Source organism: Phalangium opilio, unplaced genomic scaffold, assembly GCF_054372755.1.
Source record: "Phalangium opilio isolate 3A_F unplaced genomic scaffold, DU_Popi_V2 ptg000089l_1, whole genome shotgun sequence".
Classification (NCBI taxonomy): domain Eukaryota; kingdom Metazoa; phylum Arthropoda; class Arachnida; order Opiliones; family Phalangiidae; genus Phalangium; species Phalangium opilio.
In genome coordinates, this window is record NW_028324194.1 from 6032949 (window position 1) to 6045021 (window position 12073).

At 36.3% G+C, this 12073-nt stretch overlaps 2 protein-coding genes across 3 annotated transcripts in view; one reads left to right on the plus strand and one right to left on the minus strand.

Annotated features, from left to right (window-relative positions):
• Positions 1-12073, minus strand: part of LOC149647201 (uncharacterized) — a 55795-nt gene that overhangs the window by 33204 nt on the left and 10518 nt on the right. The window lies entirely within an intron of this gene.
• LOC149647203 (uncharacterized) lies at positions 5297-6872 on the plus strand. The gene is made up of 2 exons (XM_089849712.1): positions 5297-5958; positions 6485-6872. The coding sequence occupies exons 1-2, from the start codon at positions 5759-5761 to the stop codon at positions 6726-6728; spliced, it is 444 nt and encodes a 147-aa protein (XP_089705838.1). The 5' UTR covers positions 5297-5758; the 3' UTR covers positions 6729-6872.

Below are 12073 nucleotides of genomic sequence, written 5' to 3' on the forward strand. Positions count from 1 at the left end.
TGTTTGTCACTTTGATCCAACTTTTATTGACCAGTCCTTGCACACTTCTACCTTTAATAATACGCTTCTGCTAGAAAATGGCTTACTAGAATTCTAAGATGGGAAGGTATTGGAATTGTCTAAACAAGATGAGCAAGCTAATATGTCTTACTCCACATTTGTGACATTTTTCACGTTTTGGGGTCAATGTTTGGGGGCCCGTACCTCCGAAACTAAGCGTTGTAGACCCCATGTTCTTTGACACTTTTCGCTCAGTTTGACCCAAAGAACACACGGTTTAATTTATGACATGCTTATCAGAAACACCCTGTATACAAAATACAAATGCTGTTCAGATCATGAAGAGCACAATAATTTCATGTCAATCAGAAAAAATTTATATTTTAGAGAAAAGAATATTTTAGAGACCGTACTCGGTCTTTATAGGAGTTCTCGAATTTATGTACATGGTAAATTGGTTTCAAGGTAAAGACAGCCGAAGGAGCTGCGTTACCGAATTATTTTCATTCGCTTGTGGGAAAGATCTTTCCTATAGGAGCTTAGAATATATCGTGTAGCTCGCCCTGGCTCACGTTACGCACTTTTTGTCTGAAGCCTAATCGCCTTTTGATTATAACGAAGTAAGATGAGACTAGGAGTATTGAGCTAACCAAATTCTTCACTTGGCGAAAGTGAATATTCTTGATAACCTACCAACGGTTGGCCCTCTGATAGCGGTTTCTGAATATTACCTCCGAAACGTGAGACGCTCGCGGCGGTAGACGGTCGAACTAGATTCAAGCAAACGCGCTCGTGTTCAGCGGCTTTGGAACTCGACCAATTTTTTTCTTTCTAGTGTAGGCGCGATGGAAGCGGCATAAAATCCTCAAATTTGTTCATAAGTGCCAGGATCTATTACCAATGCTAGAGCTCTTTACTTCTAGTCTCATCTTACTTCTAATTATAATTATACATTTTACTTAAGTATTGGTAATATTTGTTGTTTAGCATTCTTGTCGGATGCTCGATTGAGTGTCTTCAGTAAAACTCTTTTGGGATTATGGCTCGTCTCCGTGACAGTAATATCTCTGTACTTGGGATGTGAAATGAAGAGGGAGTTTGCCTCGACAGAATACGATAAGATTGAACATTTCAGCGATATTTGCAACAAAACCGAGTTTTTTAATTATACTATCTATGTTCGGAAATATTCTTTCGAAAACAAGGATCTCGAAGAGTGGGTGCGTTATTTAATGATATGTAATTTTCACAAAATGTCTACATGCAAAAAAGCCCTAGTTGTTCTGCACTGAAACGTCATAGCGACGTGGCTCAAAAATTATCTCAAATCTAAAGAGAACCTTACTTTTTTGTGAGTTTAAACTCTACTGATTCCAAAATTATGCTTATCAATATGAAATGAGGGAAAACACAGAAAAAACACTTGGAAAACTTGAAATTTGGGGGACAAAAGCAAATTTGAGGAGTTTTTCTCCTTCATACGTCACTCACGACATCTCACGGAAAAGCCAAGAGGAAATACCCGTGACTACCGACTCCCGATTATAAAAAGGGAGCTAACAACTGGCTAGGGGGAAGAGATAGTCTGACGTCACGCAGCCCATCTCTGGTTGGCATTTTTGCGCGTAAAATACTGTTTCCAACCGTTAGAGGGCATGAAACTCCAATAAGAGATAGAAGGGTGTGACGTTAGCTCCCTTTCCCGCGCGAATCTGAATAAAATAGGCAAAAAAAGCGTCACGTGAGCGACATCTAGAGTGAAAATTTCTCTTTCCTACGTCATCAAACGAAACAAAATTTTAACTAGGCCTTTTCCAAACACAATACTTTGATAGCAATTTTATGAATTGCTACGAAACCAAATAAAATAGCAAACATATCATAATAAACTAGATTGTTCAAGGATTTTTCCCAATTTTAAGTTTGTGGATGACGAAAATTATGTCACTAACACTTAAATTGGACTTAAATTTCAGTTCGTTAAAGGGACCGTTTAGCCTAGAAAAGCCAAAGCACCCTATGGCGATGTACTTAGTGAAAGGGTAGGGAAATTGAGGGATGAATAGTGTGCCAACAACATCTATGGGGTACAGTTTCTAACTTCCAATTGGTTTAGTGTTTCTCGTCGAAAATCGCTTACACCGAAAATGGGAGAGAACACTCCTACCCAGAGTGTACTAGACTAGAATTGAAACAATTTTTAGCTAGGTGTGGTTATATAATCACACCTAGGTATTGCGCTGATGGATTTTATGTGTGTGTGTGTTTGTGTATGTGTGTTTGTGAGTTAACCCCGGGTACACGAAAAACAAGCGTGGATAGAAAGAGATTAAGGCAAGATCCGCTACCACGTTGGAGCTCGTAAAGTGATAGAATTGCGAGAGGAAATACATTAGCGCTATGGTATGAGTTAAAGGCAATTTTCCGACTTCGGATGGACGTAAAACAAATTTGTCTGGGCCTATAGTTAAGAAAAGATCCTCTTTAGGCTCTTCAAAGTATTGGGAAAGAAATAATATCGGCATCGTCAAAGTATTCACCCGGTTAGATTGCGGCGAGGATAAAGTTTAGGGTTCATTTGACGGACGGCCGTATCGAAACGGATTAAGATATTTTCTCCTTAACTCCGGTTTTTAGTCTGGAGGATAGCTGAAATAATCATGCACTTTTTCAAGAAAGCATGAAACTTGGTATAAAGTTAGTTTGAAGTATATTTTGTCAATTAAAGATTGGAGGCATTCCGTATCTCTGTTGTGACAGCCGTGACAAGCCGTCAAAGCGGCCGTGAAATTGTAAACTCACCTTACACCATTTTAGGTAGCACCCCTCGAGAGACGCCGCCTTCGAGCTATAGAGAAAACGTAGGGGTCGTGTATAAAGCAAAAATCTCTCCGATTCGTAAGAGCTCAGTAAGGAATGAAAGAAATTTTCAATAGAAAATCAAACCACGCACTACAAAATGAGAAAAATAATTTAATTCTTAACTGCTATTATTGAACATTTTACAATAACAATTTGGCAACATAATTAAAGGCATAGTTTCGCATAAGCACAAGTTGCACAACTCCAAGTAACACCTGTTACTATTATTAATAAAAATATTTAACCATAAATATTATTAGAGTTGTAAACAATTTTTTTTGATCATTCATGTGTAAAACCCTCTATGGGTTTCGGAAATTGTTTTATTGCCAACTGCTTTAAATCTATTTTCATAATTGCCAGGGCAAGTCAGTTTTTCAGTGGTATTTTTTTGACATAAGAAGCATATTTCCCAGTTTATCTCGGTTTCTTCGTTTCCTTTTAAATTTAGAGAATCGTCTTTCACTAACACGAACTTGTTCGTAATTAAGCCGAAGTATAATTTAACTTGGATTTAAGTACGACGTGAGCTAAAATCTACTTTTATAAAAGAAAAATTCCGGTAACTTCATAGTGAACCACGCTCTGCACTATACAACTATGATATCAAGTCCTGATTTTTTTGTCATGCAAAACCCCGTAAATAACCTAAAAAACCAGAAAAACATCCATTCTATCACCGCAATACCAAAATTTACCATGAAGTTTCAGATCTTTACAACTTAACAAGCATTAATTAGCAGTATTGGGATACCGAATTTCTAACTGAGTGCCTGTATCATAAAAATATTTTTCGATCTTTAAAATGTGAAGAATAATTAAAATGTTCTCAAATTATTACATAAAAATGTTGACAGCAGTGGCGTCGCTAGGCCTTTTTTTGGGGGGGGGGGCTATAGCCCCCCCTTAAATTCGAAACTTAGCCCAAATTAATCCGTAAAGCTTACCAAAAATTGCTGTTAGCAACCTAAAATTCTGTAGCAATATATAAAAAATTATAATGATTTTCGTTAAGTTTCATCTCTGCAGAGATGAATTTCAAAATCAAACAGTACAATTTTGAAGAAAAGAACAGATGGAGACAAGTAAAATGTTTCATGTTCTTTCGAAGGGAGTCCCAGTGTGGACTAAAAGCTAACCAAAACTAAAAATAAACTTAAGACGAGTGAAAATCCTTCATAATCGGTTCCGTAGTTTTTATCAAAAAAAGGTTGTATATCTTTAAAATACGAATAATTTCACGTTGACACAAATTTACGGATAGTTTTAAAGGTCTATACATTTTCAAATGAACCCATTATGCAATTTTTTTTATTAAGTTCTTATAATAACTAGTTTGCCCAGATTTAGCCACCCCAAATTTCAAACCCTAGCGACGCTACTGGTTGACAGTTGCTTATTCTTAAATGTTGCGAAATTATGACTTTAATATTGTTGCGAAATTATGACTCTAATTATATTGAGAAATTATGACTTTAATTATGTTGCGAAATTATGACTCTAATTATGTTGCGAAATTGTGACTTTAATTATTTTGCGAAATTATGACTTTAATATTGTTGCGAAATTATGACTTTAATATTGTTGCGAAATTATGACTTTAATATTGTTGCGAAATTATGACTTTAATTATGTTGCGAAGTTATGACTCTAATTATGTTGCGAAATTATGACTCTAATTATGTTGCGAAATTGTTACTTTAAAATGTTCTCTTAGACAAGACTTCATACTGGCTTTCATGTATAAGGAGTGTCTTTTATTGGAAGTAACTTTTTTCCTATTGTGTTTACTGCTATTAAAATGAAATACATTTATACCATAGAGGGTTTTACACATGAATGATTAAAAAAATTGTTTACAACTCTAATAATATTTATGGTTAAATATTTTTATTAATAATAGTAACAGGTGTTATTTAGAGTTGTGCTTATGCGAAATTATGCCTTTAATTATGTTGCCAAATTGTTATTGTATAATGTTCAATAATGGCAGTTAGGAATTAAATTATTTTTCTCATTTTGTAGTGCGTGGTTTGATTTTCTATTGAAAATTTCTTTCATTCCTTACTGAGCTCTTACGAATCGGAGAGTTTTGCTTTATACACGACCCCTACATTTTCTCTATAGCTCGAAGGCGGCGTATCTCGAGGGGCGCTACCTAAAATGATGTTAGGTGAGTTTACAATTTCACGGCCGCTTTGACGGCTTGTCACGGCTGTCACAACAGAGATACGGAATGCCTCCAATCTTTAATTGACTTAATATACTTCAAACTAACTTTATACCAAGTTTCATGCTTTCTTGAAAAATTGCATGATTTTATTGAAAATCGACAGTTATCCTCTGGACTATTTTGGTGGAATACGGGCAAGGTAGCTAGAATGAGAGATTCATTTTCATACGGAAAGGGCACTATGTGTAAAGGCAGGGTTGCTGCTGTTTATTTGTAGTTGTCGTTGAAAATATCTCCTGACCCTTCAATGTGTATTTGTTATAGGTTTTTATCTACGTTGTGAAAGACATACTGGCTTTACGATTATGATCTGTGAGTGTGTATGTTTGTGGATTGTCTGTGGAAGCTGGATAGGCGAAAAGACCTTTTTATCTAGATGTGGTAAGAACTTAATGTACACCAAACGTTGGGCCATCTCGAATATTAAGTTAGCGAGTTAGAAAACATGAATACTGTACTACATTCGCACATACGAAACTAACACGCTCTTCCCACCTCAACCACACCTAGCTAATACGTAAATTTTTTTACGTGACTTGTTTTTTCATTCGTGTAATACAGCGGCCTTACGCAAAATATTGCCGGAATCCTGATTTGCAGTTGCGCAGCGAATTCTTAGACCAGTTTCCGATCGTTTTCCTCAGGAGGTTGCAAACCACGAACATGAAAATGGCCATTTACGCTACAACCGAGAATTTTGCCCAATTTATCACGGAAATATTTGAAAAGTATCCCGATAAGAAGCCTGAAGTCAGAGGGATGATCCACATTAGCAGCTTGTCACGCGTCGATCTCGTCTATTACCCGATATCACGAAGCTTGAGGAAACGCAATAACCGAGTCTACGAAGCGCTTCAGCAAAGGTAAAAATCGTATTCTGTGCCACGTTTTCGTTCACGTAAATCCTTAGCAAACTTTTAAGGTTAATAGCCTTGGCATTGATAGTGATCAAGCCAGAAGTATATAATACTTCTCTTCGAGAGAAGTGTACCACATAGCGGGGTAAGTGTAACGTCATTCATTCCAACATCGTAATATTTGGAGCAAGGTTACTAAACCGAATCACATACGCGATAAATAGTTCCCTCATTGCTATTCTATTAGCGCTTAACTATTTGGCAAGACGCGCTTGTGGATTTTTGTCCCACCATAAGACGAGGTTGGTGGGTTGATTGCTGGGGATTTAGTGCCAAATAATTATAGAAATCACCTTACGGTGCGATGCCCATTTGAAGTTTGATGAACGGGAAAGCAAACAAAAAAGGCGAGACTGGGAAGAATGACGTTACAGAACTTAAGTATGAAGAGGATACAGAGTGGCATCCTTCTTCTATTATCCCCTTCTGTCAAGCGGAATGTATGTACAGTAACATGACCTTTTCTTTTCAGTTTGTCGTTCGCGTTCGAAATGGATGGATTGCGTCGTGAAAGTAATTTCGAGAAGTATTACTTCGATTACCTCAAATTTGAGAAACCAGTGGTTGCGTTCAGGAACATAGCCCTTGCTAAATTTCACTTTCCCTTTTGGATTTGGTTCCTGGGTCTTGTCGTTTCGCTCGTCGCTCACATTGCGGAAGTTATCTTTTTTCTTTTAACTTCCAACTGTTTGAGAAGATGGGACACGTTCATCTGAGGATAAACTTCCCAAATCCCTTTTCTCTCATTTATACTTATCCCAATATATATTTCCCTTTGAAGTTATCTAAACCGGGTGTTTCTGGAAAATCTCATAAATTAAAGGTCGTGTTCTTGGGGTCAATCTCAGTGGAAAGTGGTAACGAACATGTGGTCTGCAACAATTAGCAACGAAGAAAAAGCCCCGAAAGAATGGCCCCTAAAACAAGGAAATAGTAATAAATGTAGAGGAAAACTTATTCAACCTCATCAACTTGTTTAGAATTAATAGAAGTTTCGATAGCTTTTAATCGAACAACGTTACAGTAATACAAACACGGGCGCGTCTTTCGAAAGATTATTCGATATGTTGCACGAATCATTCCTGGCATGTTCTTGATTGTTTCACAACCTTCAACTATTCGTGTTCGCAAGCCTCCACATCACCGACTTCGTTGCTAATTGTTGCAGACCCCATGTTTTTAACACTTTGCACTTACTTTGACCCAAAGAACATGCCCTCTTATTAGGGCAGATTTATCAGAAGCACCGTGTATATTATCTTCATATTTTTACTTTTACGCCATCTAGCGGATAGCGAAAAAGTTACGCTTATATACGGAACATTTTCTAACCCCACTTTTTCCTCTTTTTCCCACATTTGCCCCTCTTTTAGCGCGTTTCTACCCTAAATTACCCCCAGGTCCCCCCTTTTTCCGCCCATTAGAGCCTTTATTATTACTAGCTGGGCGCCTTCTCCACGCCCTCTCCCTGCCCATTTTCGTGTTCTGGAATTTATTCAAATTCATACGTTATGCTCTGAAACGCGAACAGATGTATCTGGGTAGCTAAACTTAAATATATTTATATTTATATTTATATATATATGCTACCAACGTTAACACTACTGATCGGAAAACCGGTATGCTACCACTGAGCCACAGATACTTGTTTAGTCCGAGCGCATTTTAAAATATGTGCGCAGTGAGAACCCGATTCCCGAGGCCCTTAGCCCGTCAAAATTTGCAAGAGAGAGAAAGATAAGGTGCTGTAGTTTGAGTTTAAAATGAACATGAGTAAGTTACTGTAGTTTAATTATTAGTTTGATTTTATGCATAATAGGAATGCTATTTAATAAACAATTAAAAAAATCTAAAATTATAAACTAGCCGGGGTCATCTTAAAATGAATATAGTAATACTAATTCTAGTCACTAGAGGGCGTGCAAAAGTGATATATCGACCAGGACCATCTTGTTTTCCTTGAGATCGTACGTGACTGACTACATTTATAGTTCTTTTTCTTCACAGTTGCAACTTGCAGGCTGTAATTTGTATAAAAGACGTGTCGTTGGAAGGCTTTTGTGCTATTGGTTGTTGACCTCTATGTTAGCCAGATACATGAAGTTTCTAATTTGATATTAGTCACGTTATTAAAGCACGTGTTTTAAGTTTTCAAAACCCAAAAGGTTATAACTAAATGGCGCTTGCAAAGTTCTAAAAGCTAATCAACTATGCTGAGTATTAATATAAAAGAAGAATGGTTAAGAAAATTGATGAGAAATTATCAAAACAAAGGAATGTTTGGGTTTTGTTTAAAACTCATTCTAATACATTTAATAGATTGTAATCATAAGTCTACGATGGCAGTATATTTCTGTACATTTCAATGCGGTGTAGTTTTCTTCGAAATAGATGATGTGTATTGTAAGTTTTCAACAATTAAGGTGTCCGTAACGTAAACTTAAACGACAGTTAAGAGAAAAATATCACGTTTAATCATTGTCACCCACACAAGTCAATTAGCATTTTAGAGTTTTTCCTGATTTTAGGAACAAATTAGGAATTATAAAACATGAAAACTGACAGCAATCTGACCCCCATAAATGGTATTTATGTTTAAGACTTATTTTTGAGGCTTGGAGGAAAGAGTGGGGTGGAGCACAAATCTATAAAACTATAAGTTCATAAGATATGTTCCAAAAGTTTGTCACTGGTTAATAAAAGCTTGTCATGAAGTGGTGTAGGTCATAGATTCTCTTAAAGCGAAGCTTGGTAAGGCGCTGTCAAAGGCTTAGTAATGCAGACTAAATAAGAAGATGGACTGCAAAACCGAGTGTAGTCAATTGTGGCTTGTCGTTCTCAAACTAGCTCGAGCTGTAAGTCTCTAGCATTACGAAGTATATGTAGTGTCATACTTATGGTACATATCATATGATCTTATGCTATAACGTAGAATCTGTACCCCATAAGCGGCAAACGAAGTCATCCCTGCATCCTCGGCGCTTTGGTAGTGTCTTACCGAATCGTCAAGTCTTGGCTTAGGTTGCGTTCAATGGGGGTTCAGATTGTCGTCTTCTATTCTTATGGTGTTTTTTCAATAACTCTGTAAATTTTAGTATTGTGTAGTGATCCATGGCTCACAAACTTAACATATAAAAAAACTGTAATTTATTTTAATTTTATGTTGAGGTTGTAATTTTAAATTTAATATAATAAATGTATTTGTCGTGATGTTTGGTAATTTTCACATACATTTGAAGATGATCATTATACGTTGAAGCAAGTTATTGACCGTTCGTGGCGACCAATTTGTTCTGACCAGTAGAAAAGGGTTAAAATAAAAACAAGTCTAAAAGTCCCCAAACGTTTTACCTCGCCTCGGCTCTTTCCTTAACCTTATATTATATTTTGAGGCAACAAGCGATTCAAACACAATATTCAAATTAAACAAGTTGGGAAACCAAAATACACCTCTCCGAATCGAGACGATCTACTCAATGAAAAGGTTTTTCGTAAATAATTAAATAAATATAATTGATATTAATTATTTTAATCGCTATTAATTTACCTTAATCCTAGTTAAATCGTTTTAAGAAACTCTATTCCTAAAATAATTTTAAACATAGCTATTGTTAACGTTTGAATTCTAACGTATGCCTCTTTAACAATTTTTGGGAATTTAGGGTATAAGGAGATTCCCGATAAGTGATAAGCAATACCGCAATTGCGTGAACCTTTAGTGGAAGCATGAACGCTAGATCTCTAAAGGGACCGGTAAACGGGACAGATTTTCCTCTATAGCACGTTTGCTTTGTAAAACTATGATGAATCACAAAAGACCTTGAGCGTTCCCAAATTCACAAACCCCATCGCTTCCCCCGATGTTATGACAGAGAGGACCCTGTACAGTGGAAGGCGGGCGTTTTCCGGTCCCTTTAGAGAGTCAGCGTTTATGGTACACCTTAACCCCGACGATGATAATGGAGTAGAAGGCAATATTGATTTCTGTGAACTGCGAACGCGGTCTAGAATTTGCGAACACGTTTGCCCCGATTTGCCAACTGTGAACAAACATACAAACAGATACGTCATCGAAGTAAAAAAACTATGTTGGTCAGTTAGCACCAGCTGAAACTGGACAGCCGGAAAGGGACTTGCCTCAAAAATCCAAGATTAAGCACACGACGGTCAAATTTACAGTCCTACATGTAGCTAATATAATTGCGAAACTGCAATGCATTTTAAGATTGGTGTACCAACGCCGAATATGTCAATACAAATCAATATAATGTTGTAGTAGTTTTATATAGTTGAAGTTTTCAACAAGGCTACACCATAAGTTTATAAGATATGTTCCATAAGTATGACACTACCAATACTTCATAATGCTAGAGACTTACAGCTCGAGCTAGTTCGACAACGACAAGCGAGAATTGAAGACTACACTCGGTGGTTAATTTTGCAGGACTTCCATATTTCAATTCAGTCTGTACTAAGCCTTTTACAGCGCCTCACCATGCTTGTTTACGAGAATCTATGAAGTTTCACCTTAGTGACTTCATGACAAGCTCTCATTAACCAGTGACAAACTTACGGAACATATCTTACGAATTTACGATAACACGCCAACATATGGTATTTTCCCAAGGCCTCCTCCAGGTGCGAATTGCTTTTTTAGGAGGTGAATATGAAACACAAACACAATAGTTAATCTGAATAACACGGAAAACAATGTATACATCAAATCACGGTGTTGATATATACGAAACATCGTTAATTTTAGCTTTATATCGCATTATGAGATTGTAATCCTAAAAGCAAACAAATAAATGTATTTCTCCTCAAGTTTGTCAATTTTCACGGACCTACGAAGGAAACCATAATACAGGGTGTCCATAAATGGTGGTAGGACCAAAGTAAGCTGGGTTCAATGGTCAGTTTTGTGTCGAAAAGGTTCTATGACATTTTGACCTTAGGTCCACCGTTTATAAGTTATGATTGGAGTTTTTCACGGATGAACCCTTAAAATTAAGTAAGTGCTATTTAAAGGAAAAGATCTATAATAAAGTTCAGGTAGATCTATAATAAAGTTCAGGTAGATCTATAATAAAGTTCAGGTAGATCTATAATAAAGTTCAGGTAGATCTATAATAAAGTTCAGGTAGATCTATAATAAAGTTCAGGTAGATCTATAATAAAGTTCAGGTAGATCTATAATAAAGTTCAGGTAGATCTATAATAAAGTTCAGGTAGATCTATAATAAAGTTCAGGTAGACAACATAATGGATTATACCTTAAAATAACGGCCTTTTTCTTAATATAAAAGGAAAAACATTAAAAAAATTAATGATCTCTCATCTATATCTATATAAATCGAAGTCCTGACTGAGGGGGGTTCCCATTCAACCGAATCTCAATGGACAGAATCGCATTCGACAGAAAATGTTTGGCTAGAATTTCAAAATTTAGCCCAATGGCTATATTCCCGATGGACCGAAATCCCAATCGTCCGAATATGCCCTACAACTTGAAACACGATAGCCGTCAGCGATTCGGTGGTGCAGTTTTAAAATATATAAATTAAATGTTTCGTGATACTAATTGAAACGCTCACTTTCATTCCTTTCAAGGCAAGAGATATTTAGAATTAATAAACAAATTGTGCTTAAAATGAAGTATAATCTTAATGGTAGTTCCATCAATTTTTAACTTTAAATTAAAATTTTAATATTTTGGTTTCGGGTAGGCTAGGTTCGGTTCGGTTAGGTTATTTTCCTATTAATTAGCTACCACCTTTTCCAAAACATTCTCCAACCACCTTTTCCAAAATATTCTCCTAATAGTTAGCTGCCACCTTTTCCAAAACAATGGTTCCAGTAATTCGTTGCGACCTTTTCCAAAATATTTTCCAATTAATTAGCTGCCACCTTTTCCTAAATATTCTGCTATTAATTAGCTGCCACCTTTTCCAAAATATTCTGCTATTAATTAGCTGCCACCTTTTCCAAAATATTCTGCTATTAATTAGCTGCCACCTTTTCCAAAATATTCTCCTACTAATTAGCTGCCACCTTTACCAAA

What these genes read in the sequence shown, in the direction of transcription:
- LOC149647203 (XM_089849712.1), top strand. Translation starts at nt 5,759, where the DNA reads ATGAAAATGGCCATTTACGCTACAACCGAGAATTTTGCCCAATTTATC. An exon ending in TACGAAGCGCTTCAGCAAAG is followed by an intron (nt 5,959 to 6,484) that starts GTAAAAATCGTA and finishes TTTTCTTTTCAG; the next exon opens with TTTGTCGTTCGCGTTCGAAA.